At 43.3% G+C, this 24,284-nt stretch overlaps 2 protein-coding genes across 3 annotated transcripts; both read right to left on the bottom strand.

Moving 5' to 3' along the window:
• Positions 1–1,979: 1,979 nt before the first annotated feature.
• Positions 1,980–8,136, bottom strand: ifng1 (interferon gamma 1). Its single transcript, XM_034679460.1, has 4 exons — positions 7,858–8,136; positions 6,943–7,014; positions 3,332–3,601; positions 1,980–2,179 (listed from the first exon to the last, which is right to left on the bottom strand). The coding sequence occupies exons 1-4, from the start codon at positions 7,975–7,977 to the stop codon at positions 2,009–2,011; spliced, it is 633 nt and encodes a 210-aa protein (XP_034535351.1). The 5' UTR covers positions 7,978–8,136; the 3' UTR covers positions 1,980–2,008.
• A 9,248-nt stretch (positions 8,137–17,384) lies between these two features.
• Positions 17,385–21,425, bottom strand: LOC117809946 (interferon gamma 1-like). Of its 2 annotated transcripts, XM_034679454.1 has the most exons (4): positions 21,178–21,425; positions 19,137–19,211; positions 18,492–18,734; positions 17,385–17,660 (listed from the first exon to the last, which is right to left on the bottom strand). In XM_034679454.1, exons 1-4 carry the CDS (start codon positions 21,301–21,303, stop codon positions 17,547–17,549), a joined length of 558 nt encoding a protein of 185 aa, XP_034535345.1. In that variant the 5' UTR covers positions 21,304–21,425; the 3' UTR covers positions 17,385–17,546. The 2 variants fall into 2 exon arrangements, 1 of the variants encoding a protein (XP_034535345.1); XR_004630647.1 differs by lacking the exons at positions 18,492–18,734; positions 19,137–19,211; positions 21,178–21,425 and adding exons at positions 17,744–17,909; positions 18,038–18,317 and having other exon boundaries at positions 17,544–17,660.
• Positions 21,426–24,284: the final 2,859 nt, after the last annotated feature.

Here is a 24,284-nt window from a genome sequence, read left to right as displayed (position 1 = left end):
ATTCCCAGGAACTCCCTCTGTGTTTCAACAGCTGTGTAAACTCCACAAACACTGACACGTTCAGCTGAAGGTCTCCAGTTTACAGGGTCACTTTTAAAAGCGGAACACCGGGAGGAGAGACGCATTCACGGTGGGCTGAGAGAAGACTACTGTTACAAGCTGCTAAATCAAGAGAATCACAGCTTCTTCTTTTGAAAAGTACACACACATACAAAAAAGATAGAACAAATAAAACTAATGAAAGAAAGAGAAATCAAGAGAATCACAGATGGAAAAAACAATGACTGTGAATGGCTTTAGGAGAAATTTGACAAAAAAAAATTGACAAAAAGTTTGAAAAAAAAAAATTTGACAAAAGAAAATTTGCCAAAAAAAAAAATTCAAATTTTTTTTTTTTGAATTTGTTTTATTTCGAAAAATTTAAATTTTGAAGAAATTGAAATTTCTGAAACTGAAATTTTTTTTTGGGCAAAACAAAATGAAAAAAAAAATTGGCAAAAAAGTTGACCCGCAGAATCACAGCTTCTTCTTTTGAAAAGTACACACACATACAAAAAAGATAGAACAAATAAAAACTAATGAAAGAAAGAGAAATCAAGAGAATCACAGATGTGTGTGATGTTATTGTGGACGGAGGGAGGAATAAAAACCCTGAGGTTAATCTACCAATCAGACACGTTCAGCATTGCAGGCCCCGCCCCCTGAAAGTCCTGGGACCTTTGAAAAGTACTACCCCCCTAGCAGGGCCTTTTTAGGGGGGAGATTATCTACCCCTGAACTGAATTTAGACCCCGTCATAATACGATCTCATGCAGATGATATCATCATGTCCTGAGTCACGTCAGTTTGATTAAAGACTTTTCTTCTTCAGTTGTGTTTCTGAGTTTTTAGATGTTTTAGTTGCAGAGTCTTGTTTTTTGTTTTTGTTGCCTGTTTGAAGAAGAACTTAAATTCAGCTCTGTCTGTAAAATATCCCCGACCTTTAGACTTCAGAACACCGAACGTGGAGGAAGAAGTCTCAGTGAAATCACGGATTCTGAACTTTGATAATATTTCATCTCAGAAAGTAAAACAGTAAACACTTCATGCATTTCATTTTGCTTTATTCAGTTTGTTTGCACGTTCCAATCAATAAATAATCACAGTTAGACAATGAGATAATAAATAAATCCACTCCCACTCCCTGCTGTATAACTTTAAATCTTAAATAGAGACCTTAAATATGGATACAATAATAAATATGAATATTACAACATGTTAGATAAAAACAAACATCTCTGAACGATCACCTCAAAGTGTTGGACTTCATATTTAGAGGATCTGTCAGCATTCAACTCTAATTACTGTAAACATCTTCATCATCTTCATCTTCATCACGAGCGATGTCATGTTTACATCATGTCGGATATTTAACATTTCTTTAACATGGACAGAATAAATTCTCTAAGCTTTAAAACACTCCCATAATAAAGGCACACGTGTTTTTAAATGAGTAAAATACTGTAAATATTAAGTTTTAATATTAAACCCTGAGACGTACACATTAAAATAATTTAACCCTGAGTTATTTTCAGAAGAATAATCAACTTCTTCATAAAGAACAATAAATAAACTCTAAAATGTTAAACAGTGATGAAACTCTCACAGCACCACACTTCATATAAAAATACATCTTTATAAGTTTCTGTGTTATTCAGAGGAGACGGCTGGCTTCCTGTCCTCATGACATCATGACATCATGACATCATGACATAGTGACATCATGACATCATGACATCATGACATCATGACATTATGACATCGTGACATCATGACATCATGACATTATGACATCATGACATAGTGACATCATGACATCATGACATCATGACATTATGACATCGTGACATCATGACATAGTGACATCATGACATCATGACATCATGACATCGTGACATCATGCCATCGTGACATCATGACATTATGACATCATGCCATTGTGACATCATCTCTGAGTCTAAATGTTTGTTTATCCTGTCTTGTTGTTTGTTTGTTTTCTTCCTGTCAGACGAGGTCTGGTCTTCCGTGCTTGCCGTCTTCGTCGTCTCTGCTCGATGGCGTTGGTGGACAAATCGCTGGCCTCTTCATACAGCCAGCTCAGCTCCCACAATGCTTTGCTCTGGACCTCAAGGCTGTCCATCTAGAGGAGAGGATGACACGACACGTTTAACAACAAGCATAAAGTGGCGTCTGATGAACCCCAGGAACGAGCCTCACGCCTCTTCAAGATCAAAGTCCTGAAGTCTGAAATCCTACGAACAGGATTTCATTAATGTCAAAGAAGCTCGACATGAACTCTTTAAAAAGATCCTAAAGTTTTAACCTCTGAGATATAAACCTTCACATGAACCTCGCCCGACACGAAGGCCTTCTTTATTCTTCTCTAAGTGAAACCTCACTTTTAAACTCCGTCTGAACGTCCTTTATTATCACCAACAGAGACTTTTTAAAGCCTTCTTCAAACCTGGAATAAACCCAGAGCGTGTTTTAAAGAGGATCTACATCGTTCATAGAAACCTGACACTTTTTAAAGAGCCGGACATGAACCCTGACGTCTGTCTCTAAAGCTGGAAGGAGTCCTGGAAACATGTGGTCTCTACATTAACCCTTCAGATCACCTGGTCCACGGCCCAGACGTCACTGAGTGATCTTTAACGTCCTTCAAAACAGGAAAAACTAAGAATCCCTGGAGCCTCATGTTAGCCATAATAAACAACTTCCTGTTAAACTTTCAAAATAAAGTGCTCCAAAGTTTGATGAAACCTTTAAAGTAAAGTTCACTGGGAAACATTTGATCAGTTTAGGATTAGAAACCATCAGGGAGACAAGGAGGGACCACATCGATCGACTCTTTAAAAGTCCTTAAAAACATAAATCCTGTACCGAGGTTTCGTTAGCTTGCGTATCTACGAGCTAAAGCTAAGTTTGGTGTCAGATTTTGGGACTCTGTGTTTCTATAGTTTGGAGTGATGAGCTGACCCCCTTCAGACTGACTTAGACCTGAATAAACCGTCCTAAGACTCACTTTAGACCTGCAAAGAAGACTGTTTACATCTCACAGGAGCGGAACCTCAAACTCACACCGTCAGTAGACCTCTGTGATCCTTTAACTGGTCCTTCTTGAGCTTAGATCAGTTTTACCTTTAGACCCCGCCCCCCCTCAGCCTCTCTCCCTGACTCTACCTTGACGTGTTTGAGGGTCTTCAGACCTCTGCGATCCTTTAACTGGTCCTTCTTGAGCTTAGATCAGTTTTACCTTTAGACCCCGCCCCCCCTCAGCCTCTGACTCTACCTTGATGTGTTTGAGGGTCTGCAGGCTCTTCAGAAGCTCGTGCTGCTGCTGGTACCGCATCCTCCTCAGGTCCTGGACCTTGTTCAGGATGTAGTTCAGCTTCCCTCTGACGTCTTCCTTGGACCCGGTCTCAGCACCGATGGCGTTGTTGGCGTTTGGGAGCACCTTGCCCCCTGTGGTCTGGGGGCTCGGTGTGGGCCGCTGCTTTATCATGTGCTCAAGGAGCTTCTCGTATGTTTCCAAAACGGCGCCCAGGAACAACTTCTTAGTCTGAGGAGAGAACAGAGAGGTCAGATTATTCTGGTCTGGTTCTGGTTCTGGTTCTGGTTAGAACACGTTGATCTAACATCATCAGGGTTAGGGTTAGAGTCTGAGCTTAGTGAAGTCAGGCTGATGTTTGGAGGCCGGCTCTTTACATTCTTCTCAAAGCGTCCTCTGACTCTGGTCTCGTTGGACGGACTTGAAGTAGTCTTTAGGTCTAAGTCTGACACCTGATAGAGTCTCTGCACGGGGGAAAGAGCAGTCTGGTTCCCCTCACAGAGAGGAGGGGGTCTGACAGAGACACACAGACCGGCCCTGAGTTCAGATCACTTCATGAGGCTCACAATGAGTCAACTGAAGACTGGAAAACTGAAGAGGGCTGAAATGTTAACACCTGTGTTACTGTGGTGAGGACAAAACACACAATGGGAAAACCCAGAGAGGTGTGTGTGTGTGTGTGTGTGTGTGTGTGTGTGTGTGTGTGTGTGTGTGTGTGTGTGTGTGTGTGTGTGTGTGTGTGTGTGTGTGTCAATGCTAAACACCAGCGTCTGTGCAACACTTTTAAAAATAGTGTTCTCACTAACAGACTTGATAAAGATCCAGACGTGAAGTTGAATCCATCGTTTCTCCATCGAGCCGAGGAGACCGCTCCAAACTCTCACGTCTGCTGAAGAGACGACGAGTTCTGAAAACTCAACTTTATTTAAAAAGCTGCTGAAGACAACAAGTCTGAAGAGTTATTGTGAGCGCTCCGTTCAGCTGATGAAGAACAGAATCATTCTGACGGCTCAGATCTTCAGATCTTCAGATCTTAAACCGGATCCCTTCTCTATCAGACGTCTGAACATGAAGCAGAGAGTAAGAGCTGAATCCACACTCAAGCTTTGATCTAATCTTAAACAGATACCATCTTTTAAACCGCACCGTCTGAGGCCTGCAGACAAACACTCAGCTCGGCGATCGCTTTCATAAAAACTAACCAACGCAACTTTTAATCTTTGTTGTTGAAGATGGAATGATTGATTCTGAGATGCACAGACGCTGCTTGGTGCAGAGAGAGCCCACAAACCACAAACTGCAGAACCAGCAATGTTAAAACTCACGGAAAGCACCGGCCTTCTGCTGACTCAGTTAGTGTTGCCAACTTATCGACTCTGTCTCTATATTTAGAGTTTCAGACCCCCATAGAGACAAATCTAGAGACTCTTTTTCTGGTGTTAATGGAGACTTTTGGAGACTGACGTGAAAGCATGAATCGTTCTTACTCATGGAGCAGTGGATGCTCCACTCAGAGCAGGAGGCGTTCACCCCTCAGCATCCAGACTGCATCATGCATGTATGAAGACACCGCTGGCTGATCCATTTAGATAGTTAATGTAGATTTTAAACAATAAACATGTAGAAAATGTTCTGGGTGAAGAATGTAATGTTGTACTTTGATGTGTTGTCAGCTCCTCAGTGTGGTTATAAACATATTCAAAGTGTTTTTTAACCTCTTTCTGTCTCTCCATCAACATTACCCGTCTCTCCTGCAGCGTCCATCACAATTACAATATGCAAATTAAGTGATGATGTCATTTAAAGACTTTTAGGACAGCCAATAGCTGCTGTCCTCACTGAGGAGTTGGCAACACTGACTGAGTGTTTGCAGAGTCTGACGGGAGCATGCACAGAAACAAGCAGCTGTTAGTAACACAGCAACATGACGTTACAGTGAAACAAAGACTACATCACAGTCAGATTAACCCTGAAACCAAGACTACATCAGAGTCAGATTAACCCTGAAACAAAGACTACATCAGAGTCAGATTAACCCTGAAACCAAGACTACATCAGAGTCAGATTAACCCTGAAACAAAGACTACATCACAGTCAGATTAACGCTGAAACAAAGACTACATCAGAGTCAGATTAACCCTGAAACAAAGGCTACATCAGAGTCAGATTAACCCTGAAACAAAGACTACATCAGAGTCAGATTAACCCTGAAACAAAGACTACATCAGAGTCAGATTAACCCTGAAACAAAGACTACATCAGAGTCAGATTAACCCTGAAACAAAGACTACATCAGAGTCAGATTAACCCTGAAACCAAGACTACATCAGAGTCAGATTAACCCTGAAACAAAGACTACATCAGAGTCAGATTAACCCTGAAACCAAGACTACATCAGAGTCAGATTAACCCTGAAACCAAGACTACATCAGAGTCAGATTAACCCTGAAACAAAGACTACATCACAGTCAGATTAACCCTGAAACAAAGACTACATCAGAGTCAGATTAACCCTGAAACCAAGACTACATCAGAGTCAGATTAACCCTGAATGTATCGCCCTGATCGTCCCAGGCCACAGGTCGTCAATAAACTCCCACGCCGGGCTAATCGAGTCTGAAAGGAAGCGTTCGTTCCTTCTTTTTGAGAGTCGGCCGAGAAGATCGATATCTGAGCTTTTACTCTGCAGCTGTGTTAAAGGGGGATTAGCCTAGCTTAGCATAAAGAATGGAAGAAGGGGGAAACAGCTAGCATGTCTCCACACAGAGTTCATTAAAGACACCAGCACGTCTTAGCGGGAGTGAACAGCTGGAGGTATTTCTATCAGAGCTAGGCTAGTTGTTTCCACCTGCAGTCTTTATGCTAAGCTAGGCTAATCACCTGAAGCGGTAAGTCTTGTTGACTCGTCTTTTAAAGTTCACCTGGAAGTCTTTAACGAGCGCCAGTATGTGGAGGAACTCGTACGATATGATAACCAACACGCGTCCAACGACCACACGATGACGGCGCGTCTCTGAGGAAGTTTAATGACAGAAACCACGTGAGGAAATCTGATTCACTGACGAAGACCAGGTCCCCTCAAAGGTTCAGACAGGATTAATGTGTTTAAAGGAGCAGTCCGGGTCAGGAGGCGCTGATGTGTGGAGTCAGACTGGAACAGAGATCTGTTGAGAGTGACTACAGGATATTTCTACATCAGCGTTTCGTCCCTGGTGTGCAGCGAAGGGTCAAGGTTCAGAGTCAGACCTGCGACCGCTGCGACGAGGACTAAAGCTCTGCACGATGGGAGCGCGCCGAAACCGCTTTGCTAACGGCGTCCTGATGGAGATGTTTGATCTGTGTTGTTACAGACTGAGACCTGAAGCTGTAAACCACCTCAGAGTCTCTCTGCAGGATCTCAGAGTTTCCCTGACCTGGTTTAGGATTATTTATTATAAGAGTGAAGCTCCATCAGTCACATTCATAAAACCCCGACCCAACACCTCCTGACCACAGACACGTCACAGACACATCAGGTTCCTCTTTTTACATTCACACATGATAACTTCAGCACATGATTAAATCCACTTTACCTCAATTTTTCCGGACAGTGGCGTCCTGGAGAAGACGGGATTCCCGTTAAATCTCATTTCATCTGAAATCTCCTGCAAACAGAAAAGAAACACGTTCAGCATCTCTGTGTTTGAACTCTTCCTCCTCTGAGTCAGAGAAATGTTCTCATCATGCTAACTCTCCAACACTGAGAGTTCTGAATGTTAGTGCACAGATAGAAACAGTCCTGGTGTGACTTTGAGATGTGATGCATTCAAAGTTTCTAAGACTTGAACACAGGAACTCTCTCGGTGTGTTTAAACACCGTGGGACATTTTAGTGTCCCATAACATTTTCACAAAGATAATAAACTAAACATCAACATTATTCTTAATGTGTGTTTGTGTTTGTAAAGTTTCAATATGACTCATCTCAGCTGTGTGAGGGTCCCTGAATGCACCATCTAGGTCAGCCTCTCTGCCCCCTGTTACACCACCTCATGCTTATTGTGTTATTCTGATAAAGCTTCTTCTGATGGAGTTGCTGCGTCCTCCACTGTTTGTATTTAACTTAAAGTCAAAGTCTGAAAAACAGCAGAACAGTCCTTTAAAGACACCCGCTGTAAAAGTGTAATGTGTGTGCGCATGTGTGAGTTTGTGTGTTTGTGTGTTTGTGTGTTTGTGTGATTGTGAGTTTGTGGGTTTGTGTGTTTGTGTGTTAGTGTGTTTGTGTGTTTGTGTGTTTGTATGTTTGTGTGTTTGTGTGTTTGTGTGTTAGTGTGTTTGTGAGTTTGTGTGTTTGTGTGTTTGTGGTGAGAGCATTAGCGTGTGAAAGTACCAGGAGGAAACAGGAGTCTTTGAAGTTCTGCACTCCACATACTGACACCATGATGGTGATAAAACTACAGTCCGGACTAACAGAGTCTGGTTCACAGGTGTGGTTCTGCTGGTACTCACATAGTGCCTCAGGAGCTTCTGGATGGTTCTGTTCATCTCCTGGGGGACATAGAACCCTCTGACCTGACACGCAGCCAGACAGAGGGTCAGACAGATCACCGCCCTCGCCGTGGTGGACATGGTGTCGCTCGTATATTTAACCCCGCCGGCTGAGTCGCTGGTTCAAGTTCCAACCTCGTCAAGGCCTTGGTGAACGCCGGGTCCAATCCCTGTGGGAGCGAGTCGGAGCACAGAAGCAGGCTGACCAGACGCTGAGACAGTCTGAGTGACAGTGAACGCTCTCTGTCTCTGAAGTTGTGTCGAGCTGACTTCTCTTGAAAGCTTTATATCCACAGAGGAAAGAGAGAGAGCTACTGCAGCAGCAGCAGCGATGATATAGGTGTGAAAACTGTGGTTTGTGTAGTTTCCTTTAAATCACCCAACTTCATAGAAGTATGTGAGGGGTCTCCCACTCATGCATGTCAAACAGCCACCATCCGCCCTCTGCAGACATTTATACCAACTGTGCATCTGATCATTTCATCACTTTACTGCTCATGCATGAAGTCTTAATGTTTCTTAGCTCAGGCCCTGTTCTCAAACAACTGATGTGTGTGCAGGGAGGCTCAGGTGAGCTCATGATGGAAAGGGTTCTGGGTAAAGAAGGCTTCGTCAGAAGTGGTTAGATCCAGAGCTAAAGTGGAAACTGCTGCAAACCCTCCATGATATATGCCACCCATGCTTTTATCTGGAACCGTTGGAGTTTCTGATTGTGGGTCACGCATGCATCATGCAAAATCAGCTATAGATAAAATGAATACCACAGAGTCATCGTTTACCCTTCAGTTACCTCTGAGGGGTTCATCTTCAGCTCACTCTGACCAGACTGGAGCTGCTGAAGGACAGTCTGATGGTTTAAACTCATCTTTAATGAGACAACATGTCAAACATCCAAACTGAGACATGATTCATGAAGATATGATCATTTAAAAAAATCACCTGGAGGAACATCTTCAAAACCAAAAAACACAGACATGACTCTGTAGTGGAAGTCACTGCATTAAAACATGACTCTGTAGTGGAAGTCACTGCATTATAAACAGACATGACTCTGTAGTGGAAGTCACTGTATTAAAAACAGACATGACTCTGTAGTGGAAGTCACTGCATTAAACACAGACATGACTCTGTAGTGGAGGTCACTGCATTAAACACAGACATGACTCTGTAGTGGAAGTCACTGCATTAAAAACAGACATGACTCTGTAGTGGAAGTCACTGCATTAAACACAGACATGACTCTGTAGTGGAGGTCACTGCATTAAACACAGACATGACTCTGTAGTGGAAGTCACTGCATCAAAACATGACTCTGTAGTGGAAGTCACTGCATTAAAACATGACTCTGTAGTGGAAGTCACTGCATTAAAACATGACTCTGTAGTGGAAGTCACTGCATTAAAACATGACTCTGTAGTGGAAGTCACTGCATCAAAACATGACTCTGTAGTGGAGGTCACTGCATTAAAACATGACTCTGTAGTGGAGGTCACTGCATTAAATACAGACATGACTCTGTAGTGGAGGTCACTGCATTAAACACTGACATGACTCTGTAGTGGAAGTCACTGCATTAAACACTGACATGACTCTGTAGTGGAGGTCACTGCATTAAAACATGACTCTGTAGTGGAGGTCACTGCATTAAACACAGACATGACTCTGTAGTGGAGGTCACTGCATTAAAACATGACTCTGTAGTGGAAGTCACTGCATTAAACACAGACATGACTCTGTAGTGGAAGTCACTGCATTAAAACATGACTCTGTAGTGGAAGTCACTGCATTAAACACAGACATGACTCTGTAGTGGAGGTCACTGCATTAAACACAGACATGACTCTGTAGTGGAGGTCACTGCATTAAACACTGACATGACTCTGTAGTGGAAGTCACTGCATTAAAAACAGACATGACTCTGTAGTGGAAGTCACTGCATTAAACACAGACATGACTCTGTAGTGGAAGTCACTGCATTAAAAACAGACATGACTCTGTAGTGGAAGTCACTGCATTAAACACAGACATGACTCTGTAGTGGAAGTCACTGCATTAAACACAGACATGACTCTGTAGTGGAGGTCACTGCATTAAACACAGACATGACTCTGTAGTGGAAGTCACTGCATTAAACACAGACATGACTCTGTAGTGGAAGTCACTGCATTAAACACAGACATGACTCTGTAGTGGAAGTCACTGCTTTAATAACAGACATGACTCTGTAGTGGAAGTCACTGCATTAAAAACAGACATGACTCTGTAGTGGAAGTCACTGCATTAAACACAGACATGACTCTGTAGTGGAAGTCACTGCATTAAACACAGACATGACTCTGTAGTGGAAGTCACTGCATTAAAAACAGACATGACTGTAGTGGAAGTCACTGCATTAAAAACAGACATGACTCTGTAGTGGAAGTCACTGCATTAAACACAGACTTGACTCTGTAGTGGAAGTCACTGCTTTAATAACAGACATGACTCTGTAGTGGAAGTCACTGCATTAAACACAGACATGACTCTGTAGTGGAAGTCACTGCATTAATAACAGACATGACTCTGCAGTGGAAGTCACTGCATTAAACACAGACATGACTCTGTAGTGGAAGTCACTGCATTAAAAACAGACATGACTCTGTAGTGGAAGTCACTGCATTAAACACAGACATGACTCTGTAGTGGAAGTCACTGCTTTAATAACAGACATGACTCTGCAGTGGAAGTCACTGCATTAAACACAGACATGACTCTGTAGTGGAAGTCACTGCTTTAATAACAGACATGACTCTGTAGTGGAAGTCACTGCATTAAACACAGACATGACTCTGTAGTGGAAGTCACTGCATTATAAACACAGACATGACTCTGTAGTGGAAGTCACTGCATTAAACACAGACATGACTCTGTAGTGGAAGTCACTGCATTAAACACAGACATGACTCTGTAGTGGAAGTCACTGCATTAAACAGTCAGGTTAAAACTGAACCATGCAAAGAGGAAACCATATATAAACCTGATCCAGAACCACAGAGACTTCTCTGGACCTGAGCCGGTCTAAGATGGACTGAGGGGAAAGCTGTCCTGTGGTCTGATGAAATCCTGGACTCTGTGTCCTCCGCTCTAAAGGTCAAAGCCAGCGTCCCTGATGGTATGGGGATCATCAGAGAACCACATTCTGCATGGACTACAACAGCATGGCTCTGTAGGAGAAGAGTCCGGGTCCTGAACCGGCCTGGCTGCAGTCCTGACTCGTCCCCCTTTGAAAACATTTGGAGCATCATGAAGGAGACCCTGAACTGTGGAACAGCTGAAATCCTCTATCAGACAAGACTGGGACTACATGTCACTTTAAAGTCCAGAACCTGGTCTCCTGGGTTCACCAGCGTTTATGGAGGGTTGTTAAAGACGCTGGTGAACAGGAACGAGTCCGTCTGAGATTTTTGAAACATTTTGCTTTCATCAAATTTAAAGTGTCTCATTTTCATAAAATCAAATGTTAAAGTTAAAGTTTTAATCAATTACAAACCATCAAACCATCAAACCATCCGCCTGACCTCATGTTTTTGGAAGGGTTTGCACCCCTTCCTCTTCACGTGTATCAGACCTGGATTTATGTTTAATGTAAGAGCAGAGGCTGACAGAGCAAACGGAAGCAGAGACCCTCAGGCTGGGTGTGAGAGGTTTCTAGAGAACAATGAGTGAGCATCCTCTCCTCCTGTAGCTTAAAGGAAACAGAATACAAGGCTCTTCTTGTCAGTTTCATGCACGGCTATTTTTACTCACACTCAAACGAGGTGAGATACTCGTCTGAAGAGAAATAGAAGTGAGTTCCTGTGCAGCATGAGCTCTGTAGGTACCAGCCCAGGTTACATGATGAGGGAAACACCTGTACCAGCTCGATTCCAGGAAACAGAAAAGAAAGTGAGTCCTGAGGGTTTCTGTGCTTCAGAGAAGAAGGGTTATTCAAAGTTACAGAAAGAAAGAAAGAAAGAAAGAAAGAAAGAAAGAAAGAAAGAAAGAAAGAAAGAAAGAAAGAAAGAAAGAAAGAAAGAAAGAAAGAAAGAAAGAAAGAAAGAAAGAAAGGATGAATAACAGACCCCAAAAAATGAATCTACAGCAGCAGAGATCCAGATGAACCTACGGGACAAGGGAGCTCAGGGACTCCAGCTCGGCCTATGGTTAGTAACTTTAATGGGACAGGAAGAGTTAAATGTTTATCTCACAGTTTAAACTTTAAAACAGTCAAACCGTCCTCTGACCTTTGACCTCCTTCTTTCAGCTGCAGTGAAAAGAGAAAGTGAGCTCTGAGCTGAGCTCAGCAGGAAGTAGAGAGAAGAAGAGAAAGGCAGCAGATAGAAGATCTACCTGGATATCCCCGTCTCAGAGTAACAACAGGAAGAGGGTTCACCGCTGAGAGAGTGGAGGTTTATTGGAATCTGGAGCCCTCTCTGTCCTCTGTTGTTGGCATGAATGTGTTTCTTCTGAATTTCTGCTGAAGACGTATTTTAAAAAGTCTGAACACCTCACCTTCCAGAGGTGTGACTTCAGAGATGGAGTCTGATGGTGGTTGTAAACAGAGCTTGTTTGTGGTCTCTGTGGGCCTCTGTGCCTCACCCTGAGAGCTCTGACTGATAGAAAGAAGTACGACACATTCATCAGACTTTAGAAACTCTATCTTTTAAGTTTTAGACCAACTTCACTTCCACACTTTTAGAACTTCTCTTACGGACAGGTAACTCCCCTGTGTCACAGACGTTACTCTTCTATGAGCTTTAATGTACGCCTCCATGTACCTTAAAGGAGGCAGCAGGAACTAAACTGACATGGAGTTCTTCTCTGAACTCGTGCTGCTGCTTGAATAAAACAGCTTCAACCTTTTTGCACGTCTGAATTGTGACGTGTGACTGAACGGATCCTCTCGGGCGAGTCAGGATCAGGAGGACTGTAGAGGTATGCTGCTGAGTGGCTGAATTTGTGCCTGAACCTCGTCAGAGCATGGCGTCTCCTCAGCTGATGTTTCTGTTGGATGAGATCATGTTGATTTGAGTAGTGGATTTTAGCTCCAAGGGTTTTTAACGGGGGACTACAGACTGACTCAAGGGAAGAACACACACTGGAGTTTTCCAATCCTCTGCAGATGATTCACCTTTTCTAAACTTTGGAGCAGGTCAGACCTTTAGTGCGGCTCACGTCACCGTCTCTCTGCTCACACTCAGAAAAGTCCCGCTCTCTGGAGGGGAAACCCCTCGACCCGGCAGACCAGACACCTGAGTCTAACCTGTGGTTTAAATACTATCAGGTCTCTTAAAGACTACCACTAAAGACACAGAGGTTTATCTAAGGACTAATCTAGAATATCTAATATAACTGTGAGGGAAGGTAAAGTCATAATGTTTATTTATAAAGCACTTTTCAGAAAACTCAAATAGCACACAATGAGAGATACAATAAACAAACACAACACAAACACAACACAAACACATGAACTGTTACAGCAGTTCTGAGGAGGGGGGTCTGGAGCTGGGATCTGAATGTTTGTGGGTCAGTGGAGTCAGGTATGTGTTTGGGGAGGGAGTTCCAGAGGGAGGGGGCAGTAATGGAGTAAGCCCTGTCACCACAAAAGTGAAGTCATAAACTGTGTTTGTATTTAATGAATGGACAGAAGAAGAAGAAGAAGAAGAAGAAGAAGAAGAAGAAGAAGAAGAAGAAGAAGAAGAAGAAGAAGAAGAAGAAGAAGAAGAAGAAGAAGAAGAAGAAGAAGAAGAAGAAGCAGACTTTATGGATGTGGTCAGAGAGGAATATTAAAGCATTATAAGTAGGTGAGGGGAAATCCCACAACCTGATTGGTTTAGGTGCTGGGGAACCGATGATGTCAGAGTGATGTCACCAAAGGACATAACAGTTATTCCAGACAGACGTGAAAAAAGTCTTTCTTTCATTCAGTCAATCTTTCTCTCTTTTCTTCCTTTCTTCCTTTCTTTCTTATTTATGGAGTTCTTTCTTTTCTTTCTTCACTCTTTTTTATTCTTTGCCTTTCCTTCTTTCTTTTATTTCTATTGTTTCTTGTTTGGTTTATTCTCTCTGTCCTGATATCACCTCCTTTACCTCCTGATTATTATTTTCTAGTTTCTGTTCTTCACCTCCTTCTTTCTGTCTCTTCTCTCTGTCTCTTCTTTCTGTCTCTTCTTTCTGTCTCTTCTCTCTGTCTCTTCTTTCTGTCTCTTCTTTCTGTCTCTTCTTTCTGTCTCTTCTTTCTGTCTCTTCTTTCTGTCTCTTCTTTCTGTCTCTTCTCTCTGTCTCTTCTTTCTGTCTCTTCTCTCTGTCTCTTCTCTCTGTCTCTTCTTTCTGTCTCTTCTCTCTGTCTCTTCTCTCTGTCTCTTCTTTCTGTCTCTTCTCTCTGTCTCTTCTCTCTGTCTCTTCTTTCTGTCTCTTCTCTCTGTCTCTTCTTTCTGTCTCTTCTTTCTGTCTCTTCTCTCTGTCTCTTCTCTCTGTCTCTTCTCTCTGTCTCTTCTTTCTGTCTCTTCTTTCTGTCTCTTCTCTCTGTCTCTTCTCTCTGTCTCTTCTTTCTGTCTCTTCTCTCTGTCTCTTCTTTCTGTCTCTTCTCTCTGTCTCTTCTCTCTGTCTCTTCTTTCTGTCTCTTCTCTCTGTCTCTTCTTTCTGTCTCTTCTTTCTGTCTCTTCTTTCTGTCTCTTCTTTCTGTCTCTTCTTTCTGTCTCTTCTCTCTGTCTCTTCTTTCTGTCTCTTCTTTCTGTCTCTTCTTTCTGTCTCTTCTCTCTGTCTCTTCTTTCTGTCTCTTCTTTCTGTCTCTTCTTTCTGTCTCTTCTCTCTGTCTCTTCTTTCTGTCTCTTCTTTCTGTCTCTTCTTTCTGTCTCTTCTCTCTGTCTCTTCTTTCTGTCTCTTCTCTCTGTCTCTTCTTTCTGTCTCTTCTCTCTGTCTCTTCTCTCTGTCTCTTCTCTCTGTCTCTTCTTTCTGTCTCTTCTCTCTGTCTCTTCTTTCTGTCTCTTCTCTCTGTCTCTTCTTTCTGTCTCTTCTTTCTGTCTCTTCTCTCTGTCTCTTCTCTCTGTCTCTTCTTTCTGTCTCTTCTTTCTGTCTCTTCTTTCTGTCTCTTCTTTCTGTCTCTTCTCTCTGTCTCTTCTTTCTGTCTCTTCTTTCTGTCTCTTCTCTCTGTCTCTTCTCTCTGTCTCTTCTTTCTGTCTCTTCTTTCTGTCTCTTCTTTCTGTCTCTTCTTTCTGTCTCTTCTTTCTGTCTCTTCTTTCTGTCTCTTCTCTCTGTCTCTTCTTTCTGTCTCTTCTCTCTGTCTCTTCTTTCTGTCTCTTCTTTCTGTCTCTTCTTTCTGTCTCTTCTTTCTGTCTCTTCTCTCTGTCTCTTCTTTCTTTGTAAAGTTTCCGTCTCTTCATCCTTTATTTGAGTTTGATGTCTTCAGTTTGACTTTTCTTCCCACAGCTCAACCTTAGAGTGGAACAATACAAACCAGAGGAGCATTCTGGTTTCTATAAAGGGCCCCTTCCCCCTGCAGGGCCTCGCAGAGTCAGTCCCGCCCCCTCGGAGCCCACGTTAGCTGATCTGCATCTGTGTTAGCTTTCAGTTTCACAGTTTCTCTTCCTGTCATCATTTTAATATCAGCCTCCAGGTAACGCTAAATTCATCCATCAATCTTTATTTATAAATAAAGCAACAAATTACATTAAGAGGGGAAAGTTACAAAACCATTCTTACTTTTTAGTATTTTATTCAAACTTTTTTATTGTACAAATTAACAAAAAACTGCAAACATATCCACAGAACAGAACCAGAACCAAACTCAAGCAAACAGAACCAGAACCAGACTCAAGCAAACAGAACCAGAACCAGACTCAAGAAAACAGAACAGAACCAGAACCAAACTCAAGCAAACAGAACCAGAACCACACTCAAGAAAACAGAACCAGAACCAAACTCAAGCAAACAGAACAGAACCAGAACCAAACTCAAGCTAACAGAACAAAGTCTTCTGTTTTATTTGTATATCTTATACTTCATACAGTTTTTACCCATGTCACATATATATGTTTTGGCATTTCTTAAAACTGAATAGTCTGTTAACTGGATTTTTAGGTAGGGGGGTTGTCCTGTTGAGGGGGTGGGGCGCCCCCATACCAAAGCAGGACTACACCCTCATGTTATATGTGGACAATCAACTCAAAAAGACATCCAGAGAACAGAACAATCATTGTAAATATCAAGCTTTGACCAAAGTATTCATTTTTAAATTCATCCAGCACAAAGATGTCTGCCATGATGCCACCACTCAAATATGTACCACCCCCCTCTTGCCACCCCATTAATATTTTCTAGATCCGCCCCTGAAAGGGAGTCCCAGTAATCTAACCTGGAGGGAACAAATGCATGGACTCGTTTTTCTGCGTCGCTCTGAGACCGGATGTGTCTGATCTTAGAAATATTGCCCAAGTGAAAAAAGTCCGACCTTGATACTTTCTGAATGAGGGAGTTGAAGGACAAATCCTGATCAAACAGGACTCTCAGATTCCTAGCAGAGGTTCTGGATGCCAGGTCATATTAAAGGTGACATATCATGCAGAATGGACTTTTTAATGGTTCTCTCCCTGAAATCTGTGTCCCTGTCTACAAACCCCCTGAACAGTCAAAGAATCCATTCTGCCCCTGTTCTGATTTCTCCACCTTTCTGTAAATGTGTGCTGAAACCAGCCGTTTAAGTTTGCAGTGTAAAGTGAAAAGTGCTAGAGCTAGTTAGCATAGCCACATAGCTACATGTTGGTAGCTGTGTACCAAGACACACGTCGACATGCTGACAAATAAAACAACAAGAAACACTAAATCTGTGACCAATGGTTCAGAAAGGTCCTGCTGCAGGCGCCTCTCCGTCAGGATCAGATTCTGGATCAGATTCAGAGGGTTGAAGTAACGCGGGTCTGTGAGCAGCCGTGTATATTCAGCCAACATGTAAACATTAGATCAACGTGCTGGACGGCCGAGGCCACACCCACTTCCTGAGGGGGCGTGGTCAGAGAGCTCATTCTCATTTAAAGGCACAGACACAGAAAACAGCCTGTTCTGAGCAGGGCTGAAAAAGAGGGGTTTACAGGCAGACCAGAATCTGATTTATAAGTGTTTTTATGAGCATAAACTTTAAAGACATGTTTTGGGGACCTCTTAGACCAAGATATGTTGATGAAAAAGAGCAGAATATGTCATCTTTAAGACAGTTCTTGTCAGACCTGTAACAGTCTGACTCTACAGCGTCAGACCTGATGAAGCTTTCTAGATCAGCCTCCAGATAACTATCAAACCACAGATCTTCATTCAGTGTGAGACACATTAAATATTCAGTGTGAAAACATAAGAAAGTTTAAAGCTTTGTTTAAACTCTCTCCTTCTCTGTGAAAGTGAAAACCTCTTTAGTTTCCTCTGTTAGAACGACGTGAACAAATCAAACCAGAGCTGTGAATCCATGCTGACTCCTTTTATTCAAACAAACATATTCAAACACAACAATAACTTAAATTAAATTAAGCATAAATTAAATTAAATTATCATGAACAGAAACTGTATAAGACTGACTTAGACTGATGTGTAAACATGACTCAGTGATAACAAACACGTTCAATCAGAACTGTTGATTCTCTGGATCATTCAGCAGAGGAGGCGTGGGCGGGGCCACATCTTCGGCCAATCACAGACGCCACCCGGTAGATCTCACTGAACTGAATCAGAGCCCTCTTCTGGACCTCGGGGTCGTCCACCTGCACGCAGAGACACAATCATTAACCCACGAGGAACAGCTTCACACACTTTAATCTTTAAAGGATTTATTTCTTTGAAATACTTTCTCTGAAGATTCTCTGAACACTCGTTTATCTCTGCTTCTCAACGTCTCACAATCAGGAGTTCACCCTAAGAAGATGAACTCCTGAAGTGTGTGACTGTTTGCTGTGTGTCAGGATGAGGGGGTGTGGGACCTGATGTGGACCACAGGGATTCTTAAAGTTCTTCTAAAAGGAGTAACCACAAAAATCACAAGCGATCAGAGGGAGCGGGGAAAACCAGAATAAAGAAGGTTTGAACAGAGAGACTCCAAAACCTGAACAAAGCTTTACAACTATAAGAGAGACTTAACCACCTGACTGCAGACCACCTTACTGCAGACCACCTGACTGCAGACCACCTGACTGCAGACCACCTGACTGCAGACAGAGGTCTGAGGGAGACCCAGGAAATTAACAAAACTAAAGGGCTGCTAGAGACACCTTAAAATAAATCCAAAAGACCGGGGTCAAGACCGGGGTGTCAAGACCGGGGGGTCAAGACCGGCACAACTTAAACTAAGTGTTTACTTATAGACCCAAACAGAGAGGGCAAAGTGACAGAGACGAGCTCCTCGCTAACTCTGAAGGTGAGCTGATGCGTCAGCACAGGACCGGAGCCGCCCAGGACTTTATATAAGGCTCACACACCTGCTCCAGATCAGGGGCCGTCAGGACCACACACCTGCTCCAGATCAGGGGCCGTCAGGACCACACACCTGCTCCAGATCAGGGGCCATCAGGACCACACACAGGGGTTCTCTTCCTCACCTTTATCCTTTGCAGCCTGTGGATCATCTCGTCTCTGTTGTGGTGGCTCTGGTGGTTCAGGCGTTGTTTCATCTCCTCCATCTTCTGCTGGAGCTTCCTCAGCTGCTGCTCCACATGAGACCGGTTTGGCACGTGGGCCAGCAGGGTTGGGGTCTCGGGGTTGTTGCTGGGCTCCAAGATGTTGGAGAAGATCCGCAGGTAGACGTCCAGAGTGACGTTCATGAGCTGGACATCTTCTTTTCTCTGTGGAGGAGGAACACCAGAGTCAGTCCTCAAGGATCAGAGCGTCAGGGGTTAAACTTGAACCCGTTCACTGTTGATGTGAGGGAACGCCTCGTCCCGTTACAGACGCCATGCGTCCCTGATCTACTGAACCCGGGGCTGCTTCACTTTAAAGAGCAAGATGTGATGCTTCACTGTTTCTGTCTCAGTTTACATGATGATGAAATATTAAATCTATTGTTGGCTTCGATGGAAACACTGACCGTTAGAGACGGCGTTCCTCTGAGCTCCATCCTCTCTCCTCTTATCATTTTCTCATGGATATAACATGCAACATGTGTGTGTGTGTGTGTGTGTGTGTGTGTGTGTGTGTGTGTGTGTGTGTGTGTGTGTGTGTGTGTGTGTGTGTGTGTGTGTGCTCACCTGGCAGGGCGTGTTGATGCTGTTGATGACAGGACTGAAGAGAGGACGTTGGCTGATCCCCGCCTTCTTCAGGTCCTGAAACACACGGTGAGGGTTCGAGTTAAAAAGTGTTGACGCCTGATGTCGTCAAACATTCAAACCCTCTCTGACTCATCTTTGGAAGAATGTGTTGAACTTAAACATTGTTCCTCACGTCCAACCTTTCTGGACATTAAGAGAGTTTAAAATAATACAAATATATACATTTAATTTAAGATTAGAATGAAAGATATTCTTCACCGTGAGACAAAGTAAGGAATGAAAATTTAAAGTAAAGTCCTGTTGCTGTGAAAAACATCAAGACTGTTTATTCCACACTGATATAAATAAATCTTATATTCATGTTATACTTTATACTAACAGGCAGGATGTGTCTGTGTCATATCTGATGGAGATATTTGATGTTATTCACTTTATTATTGTTCTAATATAGAGTCAGCTCACCCTCAGCCTGACAGGCTCACTGTCAGTATAAATCAGGGGGACCCAAAGTGAGGGTCGTGAGATGACTTCCAGAATGTTTTTTATTTTTACATTTTACCCATTATAGTAAAAAAATAGAGAGAAAAATAGAAGCTAAATTTGAAATAAAACCTTGAAAATATAAAATGTTCTGAGTTTTCTTCCTTTCTCTGCTGCTAAATGACCTCTTCGTTTAGTGTTAGTTTATTAAGTTAATCTATTGAAGCTTCATTTAACCCTCAAAGACCAAGACAGCCGCCGGCTTTCTCAGCATTGATACATCATTCGTCTCATTCAGCATATTCAAAATAAATTCAGGAGAGTCTGGTGCCCCCAAAGATGGTCTAAGTCTTTTTCAGGGGAGACCTGGCCGAGACAGTCAGGGAACCGAAGAACACTTCACAAGAACGTTTGTTTCAGAGAGAGCCGTTACCGAGGAGACCGCTGTTACAAGGTACACTGAAAACATCCTAAAGATTCAACTTCAAGGTCTTTCACTTTAGATTTTAAAAACATTCAGTGACACCAGCTCCTTCAGTTTCAAGACATTCTGCAATGAATTCCAGTCTGAGGGTGCAGAACACCTGAAAGCCCTTATCCCAGTTTCTGTTCCAGCTTTTGGGACAGAGAGCATTAAGAAGTCCTGGGAACGCAGTGAGTACAGCCCAGTCCTGTTCTGTGTGCTGAAGACACAGAGGGAGTGAGGCAGCAGACCAAGAACAGCCTTATAAATGAAAATGTCCCCACGTACGGGTCGCCAGAGACGGCCAACCAACCCGCGAGTACAACTCACAACGCTGAGTCAGAGCAGTTCATTCATAACGGCACAGGAAACAGACACAAGCTCATATAGGGGGACTCATGTTCTACACATGGAATCACTATGAGGGACAGTGGGGGTCAAGAGTCTTTGAGGGGCCACGGGCCGAAAAGTTTGGGAACCCCCGGTCTAAATAAAAAGGAACATTCTAGATCTTTTTTCTATGAATGACTTCTCTTGTTATTGATTTGCTTTCATTGATCACCACGATCTAATCACTCAGGGGTTTAACAAAAGATCACACAGACAGTGTTCCTACATGTCGAGGTTGTAAAATAACTTCAGTAAAAATATCCACATGAGAAATATCTCCAACAGACCAAAGACAGACCAGCTGGTCTCTGTCAACCTCTGCATGCATCACACAACACGTTCAGCTCTGTTCAGCTGAGCATAAATAACTCAGCATTCAACAAGTGGGACAAATAATAAAGCTCAAAGATGTGAATGAAAGTGAAAGTGTATCACTGCCAAGCATTCTCTGATTTTAATCTAATGTGAAACCGTCTTAGTGGGTCACAGAGGCCTGGAGTGTCAACACCTCCAGCAGATCCATTAGCATAGAGCACTAACAGCTGTGGTCCTGTGAGACATTCCCATGCACAGCACAAAAGAACTCACGTTCAAAATAAAAGAAGGACAAGCTGAAGTTAAACTGAAGGAAAACCAGTTCCAGAGGATCCAGAACCGTGCCCTGAGGGACGCCAGGGTCAAACTCACCAGCTCGTTTACGATGGACTCGTGGATGTTCTTCAGCTCCTCATCGTTAGGTTGGATCGGATTCCCAATTGCAAAGACAACTCCCAGCAAGACCAGCAGACACACAGCACCACAGCTTGAAGACATGTTGGACCACTTCAGGTTAAAGTACGACGGTAGAAGAAAAGATGGTCCTTAGAGGAAGACTGGAGACGCTCAGATCTATGATACTCTCCTCTGACCTGCTGGTCTTATATACAGCTGTCTCCATCCCTGTCTGTGTCACTATACGTCTGTGTGTGTGTGTGTGTGTGTGTGTGTGTGTGTGTGTGTGTGTGTGTGTGTGTGTGTGTGTGGTTGTCTTATCTGTGGTCTGTGGGCTTTCAGCAGCAGAATCGACGACACTTTCCTCTAAAAGTGTCTCTGCTACCTCTAAAGTCACACTCACAGGAGACTCCCTGGTCAGGTTTCCATTCACTTCCATCCATCACACACCTACGCATTACCACAGTGGTCATAGTGGTTTCACTGGAAGGAGACCAGTTCATCAAAATTTATGTAGAAGTCTTGGTGCATCTGCGATCAAACTGAGCTGATCTCAGGTTAACCAGTGCCGGTAAAATCCTCCATGTGTGCATGTGTGGGGTTCAAAGAGTGCACGAAACCTCATTTAAGCTTTATGCAACTGTGCAGACCTTCTCTGTGTGTTTGTGTGTGTGTGTGTGTGTGTGTGCAGATTGTATGCAAGCTTTATGTGCATGCACCTGTATGCACACACAGATGTTGCCCTTGGATGGTAGTAAACATATAGAAGCGAGTCTTTGATTTTTGGATGGTTCTATCGTAGGTTCTTTAAGGAACTCATGGTAGCATGCAGTTAGCAGAGTAAAGGTTCCTGTCCAGGCAGCGTCCTCTCTGTGAGGAGTTAGCATGTTCTCTTCGTGCACACGTAGACCCTCTCTCCCCAAATGGTGTCTGATGCACCGGAGAACTTTCATCCATTCATTATCTGCAGCTCTTAGTTATGCTGCTATAGGCTTAGACTGACACACTGGGATCCTGTCTTTCCCTCTCTCTGCCTGTCTCTCACTTTAACTCTTCCTGTCCCATTAAAGTTACTAACCATAGACCTTTCTGGAGTCCCTGAGCTCCCTTGTCTCGTAGGTTCCTCTGGATCTCTGCTGCTGTGGACGTGGTCCAGACTCCAGCTGCTACAACTACTACTATCCGTCTCCCCACTATCATCTCTCTCTCTCTTCATCTCCCTCTATCCCTCTCTCCAACACGGTCTCAGCAGATGTGTGTCTAACATGAGTCTGGTCCTGCTGGAGGTTTCTGCCTGTTAAAGGAAGTTTGTCCTTGCCACTGTAACTTGCTAAATGCTGCAAAGTGCTCTGCTCATGGTGGATTAAGATGAGATCAGACTGAGTCCTGTCTGGAAGAGGGGACTGGATCTGATCCGGTCTTGATGTTGGGTCTTTGTCAAAGCAGACTCATGTTTTTCTTTTTACTGATTTATTTGCATCTTAAATATCAAACTAAAGCTTATTCTCTATTTGAAATATAACAATATAAATATTATAATCACACCCCTCACCATTCTGCATCCTTCAACAACTTTTAGTTTCAGTTCCTCCATGGCTCATGTTTAATGTTGCAGTATTTCCCACAATGCATCAGCTCTTCTCTGAAATGCATGTCTGATAGTAAATCTAAGAGCTCTTATCCCTCCTCACACTGTGGGAAAGAAACATGTTCATTCAAATCTAAACTGCGTCAGCGCCCCGCCTTTAGGAAAGTTTAAATAGGTCAAAGCTGCTGCTGTTCAGTCTCAGTCTGACGCTGTGAAGACCCCCCTTAGGAGAAAACCCCTTCTAAAGGTCCTGTAGGCTGGTGACACCTTCACATGACTGATGTCTCAACTCCTTAATAATATCATGTAACAGACATCATGGGAGTCCTTACTGTGTAGAAGGTTTCCTAGTTCCCCCCTCTTCAGTGTTTGTGCTAAGCTAGGCTAAACTATCCCTGGACCTTTGTTGGTCCTGGACCTACAGAGACGTGATGACACCTGATCCCCGTCTAAACTTTCCTTTGTGATAAAGCTTATAGTTAGAGCTGGATCAGGCTTGGACCAACTCATAGTTATGCTGCTATAGACTCAGACTGTTATAGACTCAGACTGTTATAGACTTAGACTGTTATAGACTCTGACTGTTATAGACTCAGACTGTTATAGACTCAGACTGTTATAGACTCAGACTGTTATAGACTCAGACTGTTATAGACTCAGACTGTTGTAGACTCGGAGGTCCTGCCAGAGTAATGCATTAGTGGGTCTCAGCGTTTCTGATACAACATCCGCCATCTTTGGGCTTCAAAAAGCGTCTTCAGAAAGCACAAGGTGACATCACTGCTGTGTTTTATAGTCTGTGATTGGGAGCTGAGGGATCATGGATGCAGCTCTCCTGCAGCTGAACACGCTCCAGCGAGGCTCTGGCGTCTGAAACCAGCAGAGCTGTCAGAGCTGCACACTGGTGTCCATGGGATTAAGAAGGTAAACTTCCCCAACATTAATGAATGTCAGCGGGTTGATCACAACTTTCAATCACGGCAGGTCGACTCATCACAGTCCTGGAAGAAATGATCACTGTGGGCAGAGATGCCACGACAGCAGTGGAACTGTGAGCGCTGGAGGTAAACGTGTGACTGCTGAAAGTACACATGTCATCTGAGCAGGAAGGAGACCCGGACCTGATCGTCACTGCTGGTGGAAACATCACCACAAGGCTTACCCTGAAACCTGAATCATCACTGAAAGGTAGAAACCTGATTACTAAGAGCAGAAAGATCTGCTCCAGGACTCTCTGACACTCCGGACTTCAGTCCCGAGTTTTCCACGACACACAGCTGAACAGGCTCCGCTAGAGAACTGAATAAAACTGAATATTATTATGATGATCGTTCTTGGAGGTTCTCTGGTTGATGAAATTTAAAGAGCTATCAGTTTCTTCTTCAGGTGTCACAGTGTCCTGATGGAAATGACAAATCTTCACCAGAGAACAAAGAACCAGTTTCCAGGAAAGAGGGCTTAGACTGAGACCTCCATGTTCCAGATCACAGGATGT

The sequence above is a fragment of the Notolabrus celidotus genome, unplaced genomic scaffold, assembly GCF_009762535.1.
Source record: "Notolabrus celidotus isolate fNotCel1 unplaced genomic scaffold, fNotCel1.pri scaffold_89A_arrow_ctg1, whole genome shotgun sequence".
In the NCBI taxonomy this organism is placed as follows: domain Eukaryota; kingdom Metazoa; phylum Chordata; class Actinopteri; order Labriformes; family Labridae; genus Notolabrus; species Notolabrus celidotus.
Note: the sequence above shows the minus strand (reverse complement) of the source record. Positions and strands in the feature narration are given on the sequence as shown.

Coding starts and splice junctions, on each gene's coding strand:
- ifng1 (XM_034679460.1), bottom strand. CDS start 7,977: ATGTCCACCACGGCGAGGGCGGTGATCTGTCTGACCCTCTGTCTGGCT. Junction 3,602..6,942: donor CACTGTCCGGAAAAATTGAG/GTAAAGTGGATT, acceptor TTCTCTCCTCAG/ACTAAGAAGTTGTTCCTGGG. Junction 2,180..3,331: donor AGACCCTCAAACACATCAAG/GTAGAGTCAGAG, acceptor CCTCTCCTCTAG/ATGGACAGCCTTGAGGTCCA.
- LOC117809946 (XM_034679454.1), bottom strand. CDS start 21,303: ATGTCTTCAAGCTGTGGTGCTGTGTGTCTGCTGGTCTTGCTGGGAGTT. Junction 19,212..21,177: donor AGTCCATCGTAAACGAGCTG/GTGAGTTTGACC, acceptor CGTGTGTTTCAG/GACCTGAAGAAGGCGGGGAT. Junction 18,735..19,136: donor GCATCAACACGCCCTGCCAG/GTGAGCACACAC, acceptor CCTCCTCCACAG/AGAAAAGAAGATGTCCAGCT.